At 41.6% G+C, this 23,411-nt stretch overlaps 2 protein-coding genes across 7 annotated transcripts in view; both read left to right on the top strand.

The window, feature by feature from the left end:
• smoc1 (SPARC related modular calcium binding 1) overlaps positions 1 to 12,742 on the top strand; it is a 48,551-nt gene extending 35,809 nt beyond the window's left edge. For 4 of the 6 annotated variants that reach the window (XM_056392911.1, XM_056392914.1, XM_056392915.1 and 1 more), the window contains 4 exons: positions 1,547 to 1,652; positions 2,407 to 2,651; positions 3,544 to 3,577; positions 9,098 to 12,742. In XM_056392911.1, the coding sequence (XP_056248886.1) occupies positions 1,547 to 1,652; positions 2,407 to 2,651; positions 3,544 to 3,577; positions 9,098 to 9,137 (425 nt within the window). In that variant the 3' untranslated portion in view covers positions 9,138 to 12,742. Of the gene's footprint in view, positions 1 to 1,546; positions 1,653 to 2,406; positions 2,652 to 3,543; positions 3,598 to 9,097 lie in introns of all 6 variants that reach the window. The other 2 variants (XM_056392913.1, XM_056392912.1) reach the window with 2 other exon arrangements.
• A 4,533-nt stretch (positions 12,743 to 17,275) lies between these two features.
• On the top strand, positions 17,276 to 21,685 carry LOC130180354 (solute carrier family 2, facilitated glucose transporter member 1). Its single transcript, XM_056393847.1, has 9 exons — positions 17,276 to 17,419; positions 18,549 to 18,709; positions 18,798 to 19,038; positions 19,125 to 19,287; positions 19,540 to 19,724; positions 19,975 to 20,076; positions 20,410 to 20,511; positions 20,749 to 20,952; positions 21,499 to 21,685. Exons 1-9 carry the CDS (start codon positions 17,276 to 17,278, stop codon positions 21,676 to 21,678), a joined length of 1,482 nt encoding a protein of 493 aa, XP_056249822.1. The 3' UTR covers positions 21,679 to 21,685.
• Positions 21,686 to 23,411: the final 1,726 nt, after the last annotated feature.

The following is a 23,411-nucleotide window of genomic DNA, read 5'->3' as shown; positions in this document are numbered from 1 at the left end:
CCATCTATGGACTATTAAGAGTCAGAGTGATGTATATTTTGCCACCTGCTAATTTCAGTGGACGCTATGTGTCTACAAACTCACCGACTGTACAAGGTGTGAGACTCATCCACATTTGCAGAGGATTTAATGTTGACTAAACCAGCTGCTCTGTGATCAGTTTAAACCAAGCTTCATCTGGCCAGAGTTCTTACTCACTGCTGCACATCACTTTCTGTAAGTGGAAAAGTCTGAACTTGCTGAATTTTTTTGGGCCATTTAAGCAAATCTTGAGGCTCTCAATCTGACAGAGATTGTTCTGAGGGAAAAAGATTCCTGCACAAAATTATGTTTTTTCTCAGTTTTCTCTAATCTTTGCTTCTTTTTTTTTTCTTGTCAATGTTTTACCTTTTAAGAGCCTTTTTCTTTGAACTTCTCATAGTTTATAGACATGCAAATTGTGACAAGGTGCTGCAGGTGAATATTGCTTTAAGGAGTTACCAGCCAAATAACTTGGTAGCCAGTGATTTAGGAATCTCAATTTAGGCATAATGGGAATTCCTTCGTTACTATAAACCCTCTGTCTGTCTGCACTTGATAAGATGTGTGTACTTTTAACTTGTTTGGCGCAGCTTTAATGTGTTTTCAAGTCTTTGGAACAAATCTAAGTGGCTCAGAGCCTGTTCGACACTGCCAGCAGTCCTGCACCACACTGTGCCCTTCACACCTTGCCACATAGGCTCCATACAACATAACGGTTTGCGCTTCATAACACCCCAATTTAACACTTGGATTAAGGCACAGCAAGGCGGTGCTTCTCCGAGCTTGTCATGTCGTACGAAATGCTAATTGGATTCACCTGGCAGGGCAGCGGATCACCTCCCACAGAACGTCCCGAGCCAGCACAAAAGGAATGAAAAGAAGTGAACAGAGCAGGGGACGAGGAGGCCACAAACGCTGAGAGGAAGAGGAGGAGGGGATTGACTCAGAGAGCCTGAGAGAAAGAAGGAGAGACTGAAAAAAAAAAAGAAAAGACAGAATGAGAAGATTAGTTTACTATGCAGCTGTGTTTGAAGTTTCCCTTTAAGAGACACAATTAGGAGGGAAAAATTTGCACTGGTTTAGCGTGCTATTAAAACCATACATCTGGGCAATTAAAAAGAGCTACCCAAGGTGTTCAGAATTGTGTCATAAAAGTTAACAGGTCTGCACTGCTCAACAAAGCTCTCTCATCACCGCACACTTCTGTTCCACCTCTCGCCATGTGCCTCAGCTCTGTTTTTCTCAAGTCTTACAAAACAGCCAAACTGTGTATTTCACCTCTGCTGAAAATACATCCATAATGATTCATCAGTAACGATGAGCATTTAACACATACACCAGGTTTGTCACTGAGCTTTGGACGTGGTTCGCATGCTTCTTTTTACAGCTGTTTTCTGTTTGACATCTGTCATACTGGTTGAGTGCAGCCGACGCTGTGGAGGCTCTTCAGCTTCACTCCGCCATAATGACTCAAATTAGTTGTGGAAGGTAATTCTGCTGTATTTTTGTCTCCGATTTGTGCCAGGCTGCCCGGAGGGGAAAAAAGTGGAATTCATTACAAGCTTATTAGATGCCCTCACCACAGACATGGTGCAAGCTATAAACTCACCAGCCCCCTCTGGTGGTGGGAGGTAAGTGGTGTCAGGACTCTACTGTACTGTACGTGAGCAAGATACCTCATGGCTGATTATTCGTGGAAAACTTCCACCTCTTCTGGTTTTTCTCAAATTGCATGCTAATATTTTCTCTCTGACATGCAATGCACAGATTTTGGCACAGACCCTGACAGGCTTTAGTGTTCCCGCTCCATCAATGCTAGAACCGTATACACAGATGGGACTGAGAGGTATTTTGGAGTACAGCTGTCCATATCATGGAATATGTCGATGTAGCTGAGTTAGTTACCGCCTGAAAAGGTGAATTCGTTCTGCGAAGCAGAAATTTTAAAATAATTCTATTGCAAGCTAAGCTGCAATAAAACAAGTTGTCAGTTTCTGCCATAAAACAAAAAGCCTGAAGGAACCAGAGTTACATCTCTTTTGCATTGGATGTTGTGATTTCATTTCAATTAGCTCCACAAAATGGAGCATTGTTTTTGAGTGAGAAGGGATGTGATCACATATCAAACGGCAGGGTTAAGAAGTGTTTATCAGCCTCTTAGATAAACTTCAACATGTGATCTTTACAGTATTTATGTGAAGCTCCTCGTCTGTGTTTCCAGTTTATTCTGGCCTGGTTTATATTGAAATGTTCTGTGTAATTGCTATGACTAATGGTTAAAAGGTGTCACTGTCTGTAAATGACTTTTCCCTTTATCTCAGTTTTTCTGGGTTTGTTACATCCATGTTTTTTTTTTCTCCCATCTGCTCCTCTGACCTTCATCAGGTTTGTCGAGCCTGACCCCAGTCACACTTTAGAGGAGCGGGTGGTGCACTGGTACTTTGCCCAGTTGGATAACAACGGCAGCCATGACATAAACAAGAAGGAACTAAAACCTTTCAAGAAGTACCTGAAGAAGAAAGCCAAACCCAAGAAATGCTCCCGCAAGTTCATCGACTACTGTGACCTGAATAAGGACAGGGCCATTTCTCTGCAGGAGCTGAAGGGCTGTCTGGGCGTCAGCAAGGAGGGTAAGACAGGAAGAGGGAAGCTGGGTTGGCAGGGTCATGGAGTAGGGTCATGACCTTGGTATGAACCTCAGGCCAGCTGGGAAACTCTGCATACAGCCAGTCAGACACACAACACTCACTTTCTACAGTTGATCTGCTCCTCTAATGGTTCAGATCGGGTAAATCTTGAACCAGTGGAGAGGCTTCAAAACTAGAATGAGTTCATTCAGAAATGCCGAATTTAGGATGTACAAGAATAAAAATGGTCCTTGTTTGTTATAAGATGACATTTCCATTTACTCTTACATTAGATTTTTACTAATCTTTTCATCGTGTCAAAGTTTAAAAAAAAAAAAAAAGTCCGTCTCAGTCAGAGGATGAAGTAAGTGTGCTGCATGTGACAAACAGATGTGTTGGCAGTCTAAATAAGGTGCACTGCTCCACTCAGCACTCACTGATGAATATTTAGACAAGACTAATGTAGTCGTGGATCCTAGACACTGTCTGGGCCGGAAAACTGTAACTACTCATCATGAGTTTACAGACTGGCCCTAATATAGATCAGTAACAACTGTCACAGCAGCTTACAGGGAGAGGCTGCTGCCAGCTACAATCCACATATCATCCAGCACAGAGAAAAGGGATGTTCTCACTGACACTCATCTTTAGAGGTTTTGAAATAAGGTTTTACCTGGTTAGAAAAAGGCCAGCAGTCATGAAACAAACTCAAAATGAGAGTCACAGTCATAAGTGTTAAATGTAATGAACCAAATCGTTTTTTGAATTGTTATTTTTTTAAATATTCTGATACAGTTACTGCAAAGGTACTTGCATATTTTTTCTTTAGTGACCTAAAAAACAAAAACATCTGCCTCCATTACCTTCAGTCGTCTTTGTTTTCTCTCTGTTGCAGGTAGCTCAACAACAAGCGGCAGCCAAGGGACAAGGCAAGGGACAAATTTGTTCAGTAAGGCAAACTAATATGCTTCCACTAACCACGCCTCTGGCTTTGGGTGCTGCTGTAGTTGGCTCAATGCGTAATCCATTAACCAGCACTTTGGTGAAATTAGTTAGTTTGGGGCAGTTCCGGCTATTTGGCAAAGCAGCAATCGTTTACACGCAAAGCAAAGCACACTTCAGGTTGAGCTCTTTGTGCTGGCGGTGCCTGTGTGCATGTGCTCTTTTGTCAAGAGTGTGGTGTGTGTTCGTTCATGTCAGCGGCTCAATACGAGTCAGATTTTGTCTCCAGTGAGTCGCCATAAAGCCAATTCTTAACATGACTTGTTGTCAGAAAATTGTGGGAAAATGTCCATTATAAATTGTTTAAGCCCAAGGTTTCATCATGAGATATTTTTTTTTTATCCGACCAACGTCTAAAACCCAAAGATATTTAGTTTTCTATCATATGTGACAAAGAAAAGCAGCAAATATTCACACTGAGCTGAGATCAGAGAATTTTGGGCATTTTTGCTTGAAAAATTACTAAAACATTTAAGTGACAATAAAAAGAGTACTATTCTATTGTCTTTCTCTCTGTTAGTCCATCTCACTCTTTTTCAGTCTATCTCTTCCTTATCCTAATCTCTTTTTTTTTTCAATCTGTCGGGATTCCCCCCATTGAGCGATTATTGGTCCCATTGATGCTGTTGACTCTGGCCACTCGGCTGGTTCAGCGCCACAAAGCGCTGAGGTCATGTGTTTACCCTGGCGCTGCCCCGCTGTGCCTGGAGAACAGTGGCTCAGAGCGGGCATAACGTCAGGTCTCTCGGACCCTGGGCAGGGCTGCCAGGATAAACAGCTCGGGTATTGGAGGAGCAGAGAAGGAGCCTCGGCCGGTTGTTTTCCCTGTAGTCACTGAATCTCTCACCTTCATGCTTAAGAGCTACAGTTAAATGTCCTGACAGCTTTATATGGCTCCTTATGCTGCCACTCAGGCACTGATGGTGGACAGAGTGAGGTATGTAAAAAGAGAAAGAGAGAGACAGAAAGCCTGCGAGAAAGAAGCAGGAGTCTGTGAGAACATATGGCAGCGTTCTGCCTTGACAGAGATAGACGGCCATTGTGTTCAGGTATGCTTAGCTGATCCTTAATGGCCTGGATCCCTTTAAGTCAAGCTGCCTTTGCCAGGCCTTAAATCTTATCATGCTCTGTCGCAGCTTTGGACCGTCACTGGAGTGTTGTTGGACATATTTACAGTTTACAGTACGTGCTCTGAGGTGAAGGATAGTGAGAGCATGTGGGGCAGCGTGGAGCACATCTGTATGAGGCTCCCCACTCTCGACACGTTGGAAACGGCAAAGGAAAACATCTGAATACCTTGTGTGAGTTCTGAAGTGCTGGAGAGGGTGGCATCCATCCTCTGAAGAGACTGGAAATCTCATTACAGATGAGATATGTAACAGAAGCCCAGGGCGGTGATTTTCTCTGTGAAGCCTTCTCACAGCGAGGCCGCGGCTGAGAAGCAGGTCTGCTGCTTCAGACGGTTCCAGCAGTTTGTCTCGTTCACTGCGACGAGAAAAACACAAAAAAATGTTTCACCGTTAAACTTCCTGCGATGGGCTTTGGCAGCAGGGTTCATGATGTTCTCTTCAGAAGTCTTAATTCTATTTAGAAAGACGTAAACACACTTTTGAATAAGTACAAACACATGCGGGTGTGCATGTATGAATGTTTGCACACACACAAAAACACACTGAACACGGACACACACAATTATAAGATATTAGAGGATCCGTTATGATTGCTTACAGAGGTTTTAGACAAAGGGTTTATGTTGCAGAAAACATCAGCTGTTGTTGAGCATGAGTAGTTGTGTATTTGATAACTAGGAGGAACAAACAGTGTGTGCTACATACACAACTTCAGTCTCAGCAACAGGGACTAAAAGCCATTCCTTTATATAGATGATAATGGACAGTGCTGTTTGTAGCCTCTGCATCTGTTTGCAACTATCGCCTATTCTTAAACTTTGTGTCAGAAATGGACAGTTATAAAAATTATTTAGGCAATTTTATTCATGACACAATTTACATGCTAAACCCTGCATCACAATACAATTACATCACATTAAACATATCAGTAAGCATGACTTTATAATCCCTCAGAGGAATGAGCGTCTCTGACTTCAGGCCGTGTCTCAGTTTATTCCAGGACTGAGAGACCTGCCCCAGTTTAGTTGGTATGAGGAACTTCAAAAGCCGAGACTGATCCAGTGATCTGGTGTCATGTTTGTTCACTTTGAACTCAACTGAGGCTTTTAAATATATCGGCAACTTAAGATAGCAAGGCCTTACAAATGAGACACAGGTACGATGCTGCTGCTTTGTTGTTGTCAGAGATGAACATCCTGTATTTTCATATATCACACAGTGGAGAGTTTGTAATGAATGGAATGGGACTGTGGTTAAATGGCGTCCAGTGGTTTAAGGTAGTGACAGGAGCATGCAGCATTTCTCCATGAGCCAGTATAATGGTAGGTTTATAATCATATAAATATCAATCTGACATCATTAAGTAGGAGTGACTGAGAAGGAACATGAATATATTGCCATCTCGTCACTGAAGTCATTTAGAGACTTATTTCACCTGACAAAGACCATCTGAATCTCCCTGTACTGCTCTGTAGCTGCAGCCGGCTCCGACACGAGCAGTCAGATGTGCACATGGCCTTATGCTTTCAGTGTCCTGTCTGCTGTTTTATGTCAAACTCCTCTCCGCTCTTCCTCTCTCGTCTCGTCTCCTGTTTGTCCTGGCCGTGTCTGTCATTAGGCGGGAATGAAAGGAGGGCATTATGAGGCAGGTCTGGCACCGGGGCTGTAGGACCATTAGAGAGCCCGGAGCCCTGTCCTCTCAGAGCCAGCAGCAATTACTCCACACCACTTGTGTTTTAATTACTGTGACATCAGCTCGACACACTGTACTGTTAAAGGTAACAGAGGTCAACAGAGAGGATGGTGACAGTTAGATAAGCATTGCTTTGCTCACCGTCACTCCCTGTATTTTTGGGTGATTTTGCTACAGAAATCCTTCACAGTGAATTTATATGCATCTTTCCTGTTGGCCAAGTCCTCTCCCCCCAGTCGCCACCATGTACAGGTATACCATGATTCCCAGCTACCGAGCCAAGTGTCTTTATTGGCCGGTCCCAGGTGAGTCGAGGCGATTCACTTCTAGACGGGATCTGCTTTCAGCTCTTTATCACAAGTGGGGCCAAGGTGTCCAGGGAGAGGCCGGGGAGCTTTGTGTTGTTAATGGCACAGACAGTGTCCTCAGTGACTGGGAGGAAAGGAGGGAGAGGACCATTCGCTGCTCTGGAGCCTGGTAATTGCAAAGCCGATTCATCAGCACCACTGTAGCTCAGCTCGGTACAACAGAGACATTTATCTGAACTAAAGAGAGGAGCAGCATGACTTCACTGGAAAGAGGCATCGGGAAATACTGTGGCACTGCACAGCTCAACAGGTAGAACCAACGCTGCCAGGGCTGTGACGTCTAAATCACACTGAATATACAAAGTGCTACAGTTACAGATGCTGATTAAAAATCCATTTACAACATTAAAATGATTCTTTATATCCTAAAACGATGTTAGGACTTAGGCCAGCTGGTTGCCATATTGTTCAGATCATGACATGAAATTAGTCTTTTATGTTCCGCAGAGGTTAGACTCTAACGTCATCCATGATCAGACCGAAACCTCCACTTGTATATGAAAGCTGCCTAAACCCTAATGTGCAAATCACTATTTAGTCTGTTGAGCATTCTCAGGCTTCCGAGGGGATAAATGTTTTGGACACTGCCAAGAGCTTGTACCTCGTGCCCTCCAGTCACCCTAACACAAAATGTCAAAGTTAAAGTCCACACAGTTGTAGGTTTATGCGCTGCATGCCAAACAAACCCCTGTGGCTGGGGCTGGTCTGTTTTACATGTTTGTGTTTATAGCGGATAATGTGAAAGCTCTGTACTGTGTTGATGCAGGTGGATTCAGTGTTGTGTTTTTGCAACAGACTAATACAGTAGTCACCTGAATGAATCCAACCAGTCACAGTACAAATATGTGGCTGTAATATTTTATTCACGGCTTCATGCTGAACACTTAAAGTATAGGTGAAAACATTCACCAGTAAACTGACTCATGTGGAACGTAGCCAGTGATTTATGGAGCTGTGGGGAGATTGTGATGCTTTAGAGTTTGAGGAGAGCACTCGACTCTGGAGTAGATGTTTTAGCCTCAGACTACAGAAGCTTCCAGAGTGTGTAGTGAAATCAGCTGGACTTCTATTTCATGGCTAACATAACCAGCACTGACATGGACCGCACCTGCATATCCCCACCCCCACCGACTGCTGCACTCTCTCTCTCTCTCTCACACACAAACACACACACACACACACACACACACACACACATAGACACAGGCTGGTAGATACAGCATATACACAAGCTTGCAAAGACAAACTAATACACAGGAAATGCAAATCGACTGAGATACTATACACACATACACATTTACACATGCTCAGACACTTTCTTTACCATGCACATGAAAAATACAGAGGTGCATACAAACTTACACACACACACACACACACACACACAAAACCTGGACTCTCACAGTGCTCTGGACCTCTGCTCCCCTCTCACAGCCATCTGTAAGCAATCTAAGCTCTTTACCCATCTCTTCTTCTCCCAGGCCTTTCCTTCCTTCTTTCTTTCACTCTCCCTCTCCGCCGCCTGCCCCTCTCACCCACTGCTCCATTGATGAGCGAGCAGTCAGTCTCTTGTGCTGCACACTGACTGACTGTCCCATGCAGTTTCAGCACGAGTGCAACACAACACACAGCTTCAGAGACCTGTAGAGTTATAGCCATGTTGTAACCTAACATCAGCACATGTGGCGGTGCATGTGGATCTTCTGGTGGTGGAGCAGTCAATCTTTAGGAGGTAACCAAAGATTTTATTGCTCTTTTACCGAATTAATAAAAGAACAATAAACTCGTAATTTAAATGAAACATTTACTATTTCTAATTATTCACTGTCATCCCCGTTGCTTCACATTGCATTTAAAGTACTTATATCAACACAGTAAGGAGCAGAATTGCTGTGTTACAGTTTTAGTGAGTGAAGGGTACAATTATTTATTTTTGTTTTTTTGGGTAAACTTCAGTCTGGACTTGAGTTTATTTTATTGTTTCACTGCGGAAAATGATTCTGGTGCGATGAGGACGGATCTGCTTTCCACAGGAGCGCAGCATCCATCTCTAATGATGGTTTTAAGAAAATTATATTTCTTAAACTATGTATATTAGATTTTACATACATTATTTAAAGTGTGCTTGTGCTGGTTTGTCCAAGTTAGCTCATGCAACAGCACATGTGTGGCCTGGACACTGAAACTAACATGTGAATACGTTTTCTTTTCTTTTTCTCTCTCCTTCCCGCCCTCGTCTGCCCGTCCTGCTCCCAGTAGGTCGTCTGGTGTGAGAAGAGAAGGATCCAGAAGCTGAGACGAGAGCAGAGGGCGCAGAGGGAAGGCATCTGTACGCTTGCTGACAGGAAAGAGAAAGATGGAGCAGAAAAATTAAGAAGTTCCTGAGTTTAAAAAAAAAAAAAAAAAAAAAAAAAATGAACAGAAAAACAAGAAAAGAAAATGAAGCAGCGCCAAAATATTTGCACTTTCTCCTCCCTATGTTTGACATTTTATCTGTTTGTACGTGTTGTTTTTCTCCTGAAGCGACTGAAGAGGTCTAGGTAAGAATGAGAATATATTTGTAAAGAGAAGACCGGCTCACCACTGGAAGAACGAGTATGTTCATGTTACCACATTTCCCCATGTGATCCGTCTGCCGCATTCAGTGGTTAGGAAATTAAACATACATGTCCCCTGTTACATATAGTAGCATGCAGGCAGTGGCAGCCCGCTAAAGAGGAGCTTACATTGAGTCACATTCAGTACAAAGATTGCCTTGATACACACAAACTATGGCGATGCAGACCAGTTCAAACAAGTGTGTCATGTTGTATGTGAACATGCAATATTAAGTGAACCGCATGCATTAGAAGTAGACTGTGATCAAAGTCTAATTTATCAGTGCAGAATTAGCTGCATCAATCCCCTTTGCACTGTAAAGAACTTTTTAGCATTAACAATTCGGCTCAAGATGTTTGTCAGATGTTTGTTAAACAAAATCTGATGTGTGATTTTTTTTGTTCACTAAATACCAGAGATGAAAATAAATTATAGTTAAAAAAAACATTTGAAAAGCAAATTGTAACAGATGTGAGACTTGTGAGAATTGGAAAACTTAAAGCAGCTATTGGTAATATCAAAAGGTGAAAGAGTACTTTGACTGTCATGTCCAATCTTCCCCTCATAATACAGTGTGTACACAATCCTAGCAGTATACTTTACACTGCAGCACCCAGCAGATGAAACATGTCTATGTGTTTACATGCATGTGGCAGTATGAACATATCAAAAACACATTAAAGCTTAGGAGATACACTCCAAAACTAGAGACACACAACCCTGGAATATTATTGCCTTATAAAACTATTGTGGCTAACATGTTAGCAAAAGGTTGCCTTCCATTCCCAAATCTAATATTCACGTTCCTTTTAGCTCTGCTTTGGTTTCCACCAACTCCTGGGAAACATATCTGGCTGATTAGCTGCTCCACTATGGTCACTACTGACCATTTTCTCCGTCTGGTTTTTGGTGCCAAGCTGGAAGCGTGAAGTGGGTTTATTTAGCAGTTTGCTGACGGCACTGAGACTGAACTACACAGTAAAGTCGCCATAAAAACAAACAACAGTGAGCCAAAAGAAGTTGATTGAAGTTCAAACCACAATGAAGGCCATTGGTTACCACAGATCTTACACGGTGTGTCATGCTGCTGTGTAATTTTATGTGAAGTTACAAGTCATTGTGGCTCATATTGTCCCTCTAATAAGTTAACGTTAATAATCATTTTCTATAAAACAGTGAAAGACGCTGGTATTTCCAACACGTTAACGCTGAATTTTCTGTATAGTGATCAAGAGTTCATCGGTTTCTATTGGTTACCATTACTAATGGCGACAGCTTTCCCAAAACAGATTATAGTCCAGAGAATGAGTTTTAAATGTTCTTAATAGGACCAGGAAAAAGAGGTAACTGATCCCAACCAGTAAGATGTTTATGTGGGCGAGTATCCCATTAATATCAGCTCGTTTCAGCCGTCATATTCACGTTTATCCCTGTTATTGTAAACAAGATGTGGCATTTACAAATGCCAGGTCCTAAAATAAATATTTGAGTCTGCCCAGTAATATCAGAGTACATTTTGTGTATGTAAGCACATTCATTGTCTGTCCTCCAACAGTTGATGTCAGCCCTGCTCTGTGAAACATTTACCACCACACATACTTGGAGCTTTGCCACCCTATGGAAGACAGTGCATTAAGTAAAATACCCCCCAGGGTGTCCGATTAATAGGAAAGTGACTGAGCAAGGAGGAAAAAGTCCAGAGAAAGACCTTGTGAACAAGTTTTAGAATGTGAAAAATAAAAGTTTCTTCCTCACATTTGGGAACAATTGAGTTTCGAGAAAGGAGAATTGCGAGTTGCTATTGTGGTCTGAATGCTTGTGTATTTTGTTTTGAGTTGTGTATTTCTTACCATATTCCCAAGAGTCACTGCAGTGGCTCATGAATGCGAGACAAAAAAAGGCTCCTATTGTAAATATGTACAATAACCTTTGTTTGTTTGTTTGTTTTACTAAATTGCATTGTGGGGCATATGGGAGTTCACTTACTTCACTGTCATTCTGGCTTATTGTAAAAAAAAAAAAAAAAAAAAATTATATACCTTTCTGTGTTTACATCATGTCAAACGTTAGGCTATTACAGTAGCTAATTCACAACATTGAAATGCTTAGACCAGACTGTATGTTATCAGCTCAGAGCGGTGTTTATTTTATCTGTGGCGGGGTTATTTGACTTTTTCGGCTTGTGTTTTACGATTCCTGTCATCGTCACTATACACGGTCAAGAATGTATACAGTATCTGGTGCTTAATCCACTACAATCACAAGTCCAGTCGCGTCTAATTTGAACTGGACAGTTATGCCAAGAATGAGAGAAGAAACCTGTCTTTTTTAGAGGGCTGTGCAGTCTCTCCTGAGCGCCTGTCTCAGTCCAGGTTTGAACACTAGGCTTGTGTGTGTCTGCTGAAGTGCTTCCAGACGCCGTAGACCTGCAGATTACATGCAAGATCTAAAACAACCTAACAGGCTAGTAATCACTGCTAATCACGATGGGGGGACATATAGTGAAGGAGGCTTACAGATGATCGTCAGCCTGACAGCAGGAAGCCAAGACTGTCTTGCTCCTCACCGGCCACTTTTCCACTGCAAGATGTTTTGACAACATTTCTTATTCATGGCTGAAGAAATTAGATCTGTAGGAAAACAAAACACAGACGTGTTGTCTTTGGGTGAAATTGGTCAATGTAAATTACGTGGCTTGAGGTGCAGCTGTTTGGCTCTGCAACGAGAACTAAAATGCTTGTCCACTGTAATATAGGCCTTAATTCCTGAGCTTGTGTCACAATAGACACACACAAGACAGAACAATGGAGAGGACCGGTCTTGGAGAAGGCCATTTTTTAACTTCTTGCAAACACATATGAAGAGAAGAGCTTGTTAATCATAAACTGGAAAGATGTTCAGATGGATTTTTCTGTCACAGAACTACAGAGTTTCTCTTCTCTTCCTATTTCTATTAAACCATCAGAGTCACACTGGTCCATGTGCTACAGTAATGCTAGAAAACAACAACAAAGGAAACAATAATATGGAACTGATCCTGATGCTGTTTTATACCACATCTATTCAAACTATGCTCAGTTTGGACTTCTTGTGCAGTGGGAAAGCATTTAGAGCTGGAACAGAGGACAAGCTGTCTGAGGGGGGAAGAACCAGTTCCACACTGACCCCTAATGGTGAGGACAGGTCTCTGCAGGCTGCAAGTTCACACACTGAACCCTGTTAGCCAGGTACACACACATACTACACAGCATCAGCCAAGCCATTTGAGTTTCATGAACTGACAATAAATATTTTTAAAGAAAAGTTATGTGTTGTGCATTTTTTTTTAAACTCTACTGGGGTTGCACATGCCACTTTTTGATGTGCAAGTTATTTCAAGCTTGTATAGCATGAAACCTGACAGGAAGCTGGTTGAACATTTGAACAATTATTAAAAGTGGACCCTCTGGTTGCTACATAAATATTTGAGGTTAATTATCCCCTTGTTTGAATGTCAAAACCTGCCTACAGAGATGCTCTCTGTTGGGCCTGTTGATTTGTGTGTGGTGGGAGATGTTCTGATTTAGTGATGAGACTTCAAAGGTGCGGATGTTGTCAGTGCATGATGGGAGGCGGAGGGCTTCAGGGTGAGGTTGCTGGTGATGGGGGTGGTATGGGAGTGAAGGGAGGGGGGCGGGGTTGCTAGTGAGGGAGAGAGGGTGAGAGAGAGAGGCTTGTATCACAGATGAAATTGGAGCCAAGAGGCAGCTGCAGTACATCTGTCTTGTACTGACACATGTGGCATTTGACTTCCAGTGTGAAGTTCAAAAGAGTTTTATAATGACGCAGCTGCTTAGGGATGCATGTGTGTGTGTGTGTGTGTGTGTGTGTGTGTGTGTTTTAGAGAGAGCGTGTGTGTGTTTTCCCCTTTGTTGAAGGTGGCGTGGAGAGTAGGTGGGCTGGCAAAGGGGTTTCACAGGTGAAGATTGGAATTTGGGGTTTTGAAAGTGACGTGCGGGCAGTGCAGGTGCTGCGTGATGTTGTTCAAGGAGATTCAGAACTTTATGTTTTCTGATATTCAGACGTAGGTCATTGAAATGGCTTTTATTATTGACTGATTTTACGCTAAAAACTTTTCACCTATTAAAAAAAACAGGAATAAAATATTTAGTATGTCTACAGATAGAAAATCCAATTTTTTATGCATTTCAAACAAAAAATTATAAATAAATACATTAATGACAGGGATCATTTGGGTAAGTGTGAGATATAAACGAGTTCTCCAGTACAATGACCTACTATTTTACATTTCCCACATTTTGGCAGTGGTGAGTAATTTTGTGCAGTTTTTTTTTCTCCCTCCTTTGTGCACTGAAACACTTAGAAACAGATCAAACACCATTACAGGTAATTAGAGAGGACCATTAGTTTGTGTGATAGCTGGACATTAGCAGTGGGGGGATGATAGTGTACACTGCTCACCATTTGTGCCTGATGCCCTCTGATCCTGCAGCAGCACCTGCCCAGCAGCCTGAGCAGGGTCAGGGGGTTGCCTGCCAGGAGGCCAGGGCTCAGGGGTCAAAGGTCATGTTCCAGACAGGCGTATCCACATGCTAATTGAGAACTCAGCTGCAAGAACAGAGCTTGCAGGTGGACAACGCATTTTACCCCCTGATGCTAACTATTTTTTCCACTCTTTTTTGCTTTAATGTACGATAAGAACATCTGAGGGTTTGTTTTAAATACAGTCCTGTGACAGGTACAGCAAGTACAGCCAGAAATAAGTGTTGGTGAGAACTTCAGCTCTATAAAATGGAAATAAAGAGGGATTGTATTTCTCATTTATGTTAGACTACAGACATCTTCAGTTTTATTATAGGTTATTTAAAAACACACATGTTCTCTAAGGTCTGACAATAAATAACTAAAAAATACAAAAAATACAGAATATTCAGAAGAAGCTATGAATAAATTACAGTACATAGTTTATAAGAAATAAATATTTGACATGTGAAACTATCACTGTTTTGCAAATATGAGGTTAAAGAAGAGGTCTTTTATTTCCTGTTTTCAGCACAACTCAAGTATTTCACATGAGTCAGTGCAGCTCAGTCTTTTCTGTGGATTGAAATGATCTGCTTTTCATCACTTCCATCAGGGCCCACTTAATATTTAATTTGTACATATTTTACTTAAGCTTTAATAATAAAGATTATTTTCAAGCACAAATGATGTGGTTTGTGGTGAGGCTGAGGTTTCCTCACCCAACATTATTATGAAGTTCATCTTTCTCCTTCATACTTTTATTTATTTGGCTTGTGCACCTCGGCAGTCAGGTCTGTGTGTGTGTGTGTGTGTGTGTGTGTGTGTGTGTCTCTTTTTTTGTGTCATTTTACTAGTGTATATGCCTCATGTGCACACATATAGCTTATACAGCAAGATGTGTTTGCACATTCAACACACACACACACAAACAGAAACATTCGTAACTGTGTAACAGTCATTCGATAAGACTGGATTGGATTAAACTTCAATGATCCATGTGAAGAAGTGAATAAAGGAAGGCTCTTCCAGTAAGGCCACGCAGTTCATCAGCTGAAACTAAAGCATGAAAACCATAAAACTGAGGTAATGAGATTCAGGATTTTAAGAACTGTATGACTTCATAGATGGGAAATTTTGGGAGAGCTGGTTATTACCTGCATGTGAGATATGGATACTCAACTTGAATCATGCAACCCACAGAATCACACACACATTTCCATGCTAACAACACATCCATGTACAAACAAAAAAACACACATAATCACTCTTATTATTAAGAACATGAATGACCAGATTATAATAATAACATACAAACACTCAACCCTTACTGCTCCATCGTTCCCCCTCATGTATCTGGATTTTGGAGAGGAGGAGGAGGTCAAAGAAGAGAGGGGAGAGTATGCACACACATATACGTCCTCCTGATACTGTCTGTTAAATCCTTGAGGCTCTAAATTGTCACAGCATTGTGTGATGGGTGTTGTCTTTTAGGACTGTCCTTGAAAGCACCACAGAGTGTCTCCGTCAGCGAACATCTTGACCCAACAAAGTACGGTTTGATTTATCTAAAAACATAATTTACATTACATTACACAGCAAGTTGGCTCGAAGAAATACAGGAAGTATTTCTCTTTAATACTCCAAAAGAAGAACATGTGTCAAAATGAGAACACCACCACAGAGGAAGATAGGCAATAACAAGACAGTTCCTAGAAAGACACTGGGAAATTCAAGGTCACCAGACACTCTTGAATTCTTCATTTTAGTGAGCATCATCACAGCACACAGACAAAATTACCCACAATTACACACACACACACACACACACACACACAGCTAAAGCACGAGGCTGTGTTATTGCCAAAATGCCTATTCAGTACTACTCAGTTTAGCTGCGGCCTGGGAACAGCCGTGTTGTTAATTTAATGTTTGGATGTAGCTGGTAAACTGATCCTCAGTCAGTGAGAACTCAGGACGCTGATCAGCTGGTCCATGAGAACCAGAGGAGGCCCGAGGCTGCCATTCTGTCAGGCCTGCCCCAAATTCACCAGCTGGGTGTGACTTCATCACTGGACTCACTGGTTCTGTGTGTGTGTGTGTGTGTGTGTGTGTGTGTGTGTGTGTATACAGTTTCCAGTGCTGGTGTTTGCATGTTCAGACAGGAAAATTTACACAGTCATATTTGAAACTCAGGGATGAAGACGGGATCATCGTGTGACTGAGGAACTGTGGTGAGAACTTGAAAAACTATGTAAAGATATAGATGTTAATATAGATAACAGTCAGTAAAGGTGTTTGTTTTTACTATTACATAATAATATATATAGGGATTTTAAGAATAAACCTGTCATCGTGTCCATTTTCAAACGCACTGATGAAACTAGGTAAATCCAGTTCACTCATGAAGTTTGATCACATTTTAATTTGCCTTTAATATGAATGTTAGAGAAGTTATTCTCCTCACAGCAGCAACTAACTGGATTTCTTTCTTCTCTTTTTTTCACTTTTTGGATTTATATTTTCAACACGACAAGCAATTTGTTTTACTCCACAGCACAGGTAAGAAGAACAGCTGTACATTAAAAGCATATAATTTCACTGATTGATTTGATTTCTACAACGTTCTACAACATATTTGACATCTTTTCTCAAAAAACTAAAATCATTGTGTGCTGTGAAGCATACAGGACATCGCTCCACCTGGACGGATGTTATTTGATGTCATGCTGCCGGGAGACTATAATAAAATTGTAATTTCAAAACACACACACAAAAAAAAAGATTTTACCTAACATACAGCAAGTCCATTAAATATTTAATATGTATGAAATCTTGTTGCTGTGTTAGCACATGTACAGTATCTCTGTGATCATACTCAGTCTAATTCTGGCATCATTTGGGTTTTTCACAGCAGAGAAAGTCAGAAGAAAATAAATGCACCTACATCTGGACGGAGTGACACTCACCCAAACAAATGGCGTCCCAGGAGGTTTGTTGTTTTAGCCATTTTTCTACAAATGAACACAGTCTGGCAGAAGGAGCCCTAACACTCACTTGTGGTAATTAAAATTCTGGACATCTTGTCAGTGTGTGAAAACACTGTGGTTCCTGCCACCCTTGACCTTAATAAATAGTGAGAGAGTCACTTATGTTGGGAGAGCCATGATGGGTCAGTGAGGTTGAGTCTGTACTGTAGATTTAAAAAAGTTGCATTCAAAACATCTTATTGTAGCTACTGTTCATTTAACTTTCGGTGGTTTCATTTTTGTTGAGAAAATAAGAAGGAGGAAGTTAGAGTGTTGTGAATCTGATATGAATAAGAATGACTTACATCACCCCGACACTGTTACTGCACAGAGCCATCTGACTGCCACGCTCCTGACCTCCATCCTGGCAGCGGTGCTGGGCTCCCTGCAGATTGGCTACCACACCGGCAACATCAATGCACCAGGCAAGGTGAGCAGGACACACAGGAGCTAAAGGGGGAACATGACATGATGTTGGTTGATACTGAAAACAACATTTGGCTTCAAAGATCTCTCTTCTATTTTTAGTGTTAAAATTATCTTTATGAATATACCGTCCATCAGTGTTGTAGTTCTGGAGTCCAGGACTCAGACTCAAGTCCAACTCGAGTCCTGCTTTTCAGGACTTGTGACTTGGACTTAAACACTGATGACTTGGACTTAGACTTGAGCGTTGACTCAAAAGTTGGAGACAAGGACTCCAACTATCATGTCACACACAGTAAATAAACTCCGTTTGCACTGGAACCCGTCTCTGAACTGGACTCAGACTCGACCTAGATGACTCAGACTTGGACTTGGGTCATTGGGACTCTACTTGTACTCGACTTGTGATCTTCTTTGGTGACTCGGATTCAAACACTTGGGACTCAAGACTCGACTACACCACTGCTGTACATTAACATCCATCCCGACATGAAACCCATCAGTACCTGTCTCAATGAAAGAATACAAATTCCTACGTTGAAATAATGACTATATCTATCAAGACTTCGTGCAGGAGGTCTCGCAGAGCAATAATGGACTTTAAATGCAAGTGAAGTACAGAACTGCAGCACAGAGCGCCAGTATCAGCCCAGGTTATCATCCGTTCAGAGGGGAAGGCCGAAAAAGTTGCTGATGGCCAAACAAATATCTCACAGCCCAAATAAAACACTGAATGAACTTAATCTGCTGAAACCCTCCGGCTCAACTCCAGGCCTGGCTCCTCTGGGCTGGCAGAGGTTTGATTTTTAACAGGTTGACTAAACTTTTGCAATAAATGACTTTTTTTAATTTATTTTTAATTACTTTTGTTTGAATTTAGTCTTAAACAGACCTTCAGATTTTATACATTTCTCACGACACATTCAGTCGGAAATAATTAGTGCAACATAAAAGGTTTTTAATTCCAGATGGATTTAATGATTTAGATTATTGAATAAAATTTTCGATCAGAAACTTGTTTGGTTGTACGTTGAGAAAAAAAAAGCAGTTTTAAAGGTGAATTCCTCAATTTGAAGTTTTGCTTATCATGTATTTAGTGACGCAGATTGCCTCGCTTTACAATTGTTGTTCAGATCATCGAAGAGTTCTTCAACCACACCTGGAGAGCCAGACACAACCAGTCGATGCCAGATCACAGTCTGACTCTGCTGTGGTCCCTCTCCGTCAGCATTAAGGACTTTGGAGCCTTGCTTGGTTCCCTGGGAGTCAAATATGTAGCAGATTCTTATGGACGGTATGAAAATTATTATTTTTCTTAATATTTCCGTCATATTTTTTTTAACTTTTCTTGTGTTTGTCATTTCTCACATCTTCCCCTCCAGGCGTAACTCCATTCTAATAGTGAACTGTCTCTCCGTGGTGGGAGCATGTCTGATGTCCGCATCCAAAGCCTGCGAGTCATTTGAAGTTCTCATCCTGGGACGGCTGGTGTTCGGTCTGTTCTGCGGCCTGGTGATGACTCTTAATCCGCTGTACATCCAGGAAGTGTCCCCCACTAACCTGAGAGGCGCCTTTGCTACACTCAACCAGGTGTCCTTTGCCTCGGGCATCCTGGTGGGGATGGTGAGGAATCAGAGATAAATGAAAAAGCAGTTTGAGGTTGTTGAGGAAGTGAAACTGTCAAACAGTCCTGAATTTGTTTGCTGCAGGTTGCTGGTCTGGAGACAGTGTTGGGTACAGAGCATTACTGGGCCATGATGCTGTCCCTGTCTCTCATCCCGGCCTTGACCCAGTACCTGGTCCTGCCTTTCTGCCCTGAGAGCCCTCGATACCTGCTCATCAACCGCGGAGAGGAGAGCAAGGCAGAGGCTGGTGGGTTGCACTGTCTCTGCAGTTTTCACATCACCGGTCACATTATTTCACTGGAGCTCCATCACGCAACAGTTAAATGTCCTCCTACAGCTCCATTGATTATTGAAAAGAGTTTCTGTATAGATGTCGCCAGTGATGACCTGAAGAAGCTTTATTACCAGTTTATGGATTCATGGCTGAATCAAAACATGAAAATGCTTTTAATGCACTCCAGTATCTCAGCTTCTTTATAGAAGGTGTTTTACCCCCCAGCCCTGCTGCGACTGAGAGGCAGAGCAGAGAAAGTGTTTGCTGAGCTGGAAGAGATGAAGGAAGAGGCCGCCCACACTCAGAGCGGTGTCACCATCCACGAGTTCTTCAAGAAGCGCAGCTACAAGCAGCCGATCATCATCGTCCTCATCATTAACTTAGGCAGCCAGCTGTCCGGATTCAACGCAGTGAGTCGCATGAAATGAGTTTTGAACAGTTTCACACAAGGCGAAGGTGGTACTCCTAAAATATTATTTGGTAAATTACTGGTAAAACATAAATAAAACAACGATACTCTCAGAGTGAAGCTCAGTTTTTTGCTGGCTCGCTCACTCTCTGATGAATATTCAGCCCAGCTCTCTGGTAAATCTATAAATTATTCAACCTCAGCACCAACCACCCACTAAATTAAAGTCAATTTCTGCTCTTTTCCTTCAGATCATCAATTATTCCACCAGAATGTTCCAGGCCAAGTTTGATGAGGCCAAATACCTGACTCTGGGTGTGGGGGCTGTCAATGTGACCTTCACTTTGGTAGCAGTAAGTACAAAATCTAGTTGTGAGCCTTTATAATTGCAGCTTCACATGTAATTGTAACAATATGATTGATATCATGATAAAAGGGCTGCTCAACAGAAACTCACAAGTCTGATCACTAAACTTTAAATCTATTTAATATATAAGGTGAATCACATTTTGTAGATTTTGCCACAAGCTGAACCCAAATGTTGGACTAAAGATAAAGTGTTGAATCTTCTGAGTCTTGAATGGTTTTACAGCCTGAACCACAACAGGTATAATGTTGCATTTTAATTCAAAAAAGCCGGATGAAATGTGAGCAGAGTCACCGCTGAGTTGTTTTTTCCTCTCCAGTTCTTCCTGATGGAAAGGGCAGGGAGGAGGAGATTGCTCCTGACTGGTTTCATCTCCATAGCAGTGTGCAATTTACTCATGACCATAGTCGATTCTGTCCTGGTGAGATCATTTTGCTCAGTGCAATTGTTATTTTCATTTGTGCAGGAAAAGTTGTATTGTAATATTGGATATGCACTAGATGTCCAACGTTTGATATTTATAGCATTCGCAGTTGAATTGTTAAAACACACTATGGTATCTTTTTGAGAACGGTTTGAAACTTAAGTCCAGTCTAATTTTCCTCTTAAACATTAACAAATACACAATGACGAAGAAACTCGTCTGTCCACCGTTCAGCACCTGGCCCCGGAGCTGCGGAGCCTGCAGGTCCTGCTGGTTTTCTGCCTGATTTCGGCCTATGAGCTGGGCCCTGGCCCCATCTCCTGGTTCATCGCGGCCGAGCTGTTCGACCAGCCTGGCAGACCCATCGCCATGGCCTTCACCAGCATGCTCAACTGGGGAGGGAAGTTTGTTCTGGCGCTCCTCTTTCCTCCATTACTGGTGGGTTTATAATGTTGGCCTGCATGCTGAGTGACCGAGCTAAACGTCAGGGGAAACTTTAGAGGTGGATTTCTTGTTTGCTTTTGCCAGTTCGCTTGCACCTCAGAGACACGGCTGTTGAATACAGACTATAAATCTGTTCAGTCTGTTATATACATATGAATCGACTATAAAAAAAAGACATAAATCTGTTCAATGTTAAATATGTATAAATCTGTTTCTAAATCCTTTAAAATCAGGTTTAAATAATAGTGAGTAAATTAACAGTTAACCAGGGAAACATCTGTTTGAACAGCAGAGACTGCAGCCAACCTGAAACTAAGACCAATGAACCAAATAAAACAACCTTGTTGTTTTTCTCCTTTCTTGTTTTAAAGCTCTTCTTTCTTCTCTTTTTCTTCTTTTACTTCTTACTCTGAGATTCTGTGTTGTTTCACATGGTATGATTGTGCTGCAGTTTGGGCCAGAATTTAGATCTACTGTTTGATATACAAAGGTCAAATTCCCTGCTTAAAGGAATTCTTGTGGTGTCTCTTCCACAAACAGAAAGTCTGCGGTGAGTACATCTACCTCCTCTTCATGATCGTGGCTCTGCTCGCCTTCACCTTCACCTGGATTCGCCTCCCTGAGACGAAGGGGCGCACATTCGATGACATTGCAGAGGAGTTCAGAGGAGCAGAGGGGATTCCTCTGCACAATAAGACTGGATTCAACACTTTCACCTGACAGACCTTTCCACCCTTACTAAATCTGCTCATAGTCATACTGTTAAAGGCTCAGTCCACCCCATTTACAACTGAAATATCTTACCAAATATTAGTGGTATGCAAGGATATTGTTTTTGGTTTTATTTGCGTAATTTAAAAAAAAATGATAATAACTGTCCTCTTTACAGTTTGTGTGCCAAACCACAATATGATTTCTAGAGGGACATTTTAAAGCTCAGTGCACCAAAAACAAAATTGCACTCAGTAATTTGGGTGGACTGACCCTTTAACCGTCTTAATGGTGATCGCAAAGGACAAAATGCTGTTTATCCTCGAGGGTACCAGTGAGTCACAACATTAGGTCTGTGTGTGTCCTGAAGACGCTGACATGGACTCAGTTAACTTGGCTTTTCAACATTATTATGATTATCAGTTTGAAATCATTGATATTTATACTGCATATTTTAATGCATTTTGTAACCATTGTATTGTTATTTTGAAAAGCAAAGAGACCTTTTCGGGGGCAGACAGCGGACAATTTCCAAACGTTAAACAGTGAAAAAACTCTGCATCACCCAGGGGCTCACAGTAATTTACTTCGTTTAGTTTATGAGGACTAAAATTGGATTTGTTCTCTCCCTAGAGACCAAAGTTTGCAAAGGTTTATTTGACAGCTGGCTTTGTTTTTAACACAAATAGCGTTATGACGCACAGACCACAACATCATGGAAAATTTTCCCATGTGTCATAATTTTCATCCGAAATCCTGAGGATACTCATTTGTCTCACTGGGTTCAGTGGAAGAAAGGGTTTTTGGAGACGTTCCAGAAACGCTTGTTGATGTCACAACATTACATCACTGTCATTTTTGTAAATAAATATCCTGTTACGTCAAGATCTTTACTGACTTTTTATGAAACTGAATAATATCAGATGAAGGAAAAAAGACTGATTGACTGAGTTTATGAGATTAATTAGAATTTTTAAATTATTTTTATTAATGTTTTTGTAGTTTATCTTTAGAGTGATCTAATCATAGATCACACTTAAATGCAATAGTGTTAGTACGCTTGATCATATTAAACTAAATTATATAGTAACTGCACATAAATGTACCAGGTGAGTGTCAGGTGAAGCCAGCAGCTGTTCCTGATCCCCCCTCGAACCGGTCTCACCAATGAACAGTTTGAGCTTCCTGCCGCACAGACACAGCATCCTTCCTGTTCAATATTGGGTTGTGAAATCTCACATATCTCTGAACTGTGTACACTTGTAAGATGTCTGTGAAAACCAACCACAGCTGTGTGAATAAATATTTCATCCAATATGATCTACAGTGACTTGCAGAAACCGCACAGGGAGAGGAGCCAGGAGATCAGAGGACATGCTTGGGCTTTAAAACACCAGGGGGCGGAATCAAATTTAAATGTAAATGACTGTACTTGTGCTTTCAAAGCCGTCTAATAACTCATGACTCACAGTCTAAGTCTGGACTCAGATTCAGAGGAAAGGTTCGTCCCAAGTTTGTTTTTATTTATTTTATTTCTGTCTCACTGCAAAAGTATGAGAACGGTGCCACCTACTGGTCCAAACTTTATAGGAGCTGTAAATGAAACTACAGTAGAACTGTGTCTTACAGCAAGAGCACTTTTTGGAGCTATATATGGCAACTTCTACGATCCATTTAAAAACTAAATACTGATGTCAACAGCATGAATAGCTGCAGTGCTTTCATGTGAGTCACCAATTCAG

This window comes from Seriola aureovittata, chromosome 13 (assembly GCF_021018895.1).
Source record: "Seriola aureovittata isolate HTS-2021-v1 ecotype China chromosome 13, ASM2101889v1, whole genome shotgun sequence".
In the NCBI taxonomy this organism is placed as follows: Eukaryota; Metazoa; Chordata; class Actinopteri; order Carangiformes; family Carangidae; genus Seriola; species Seriola aureovittata.
The sequence above is the reverse complement of the archived record's forward strand: the minus strand, read 5'-3'. Positions and strand labels throughout refer to the sequence as shown.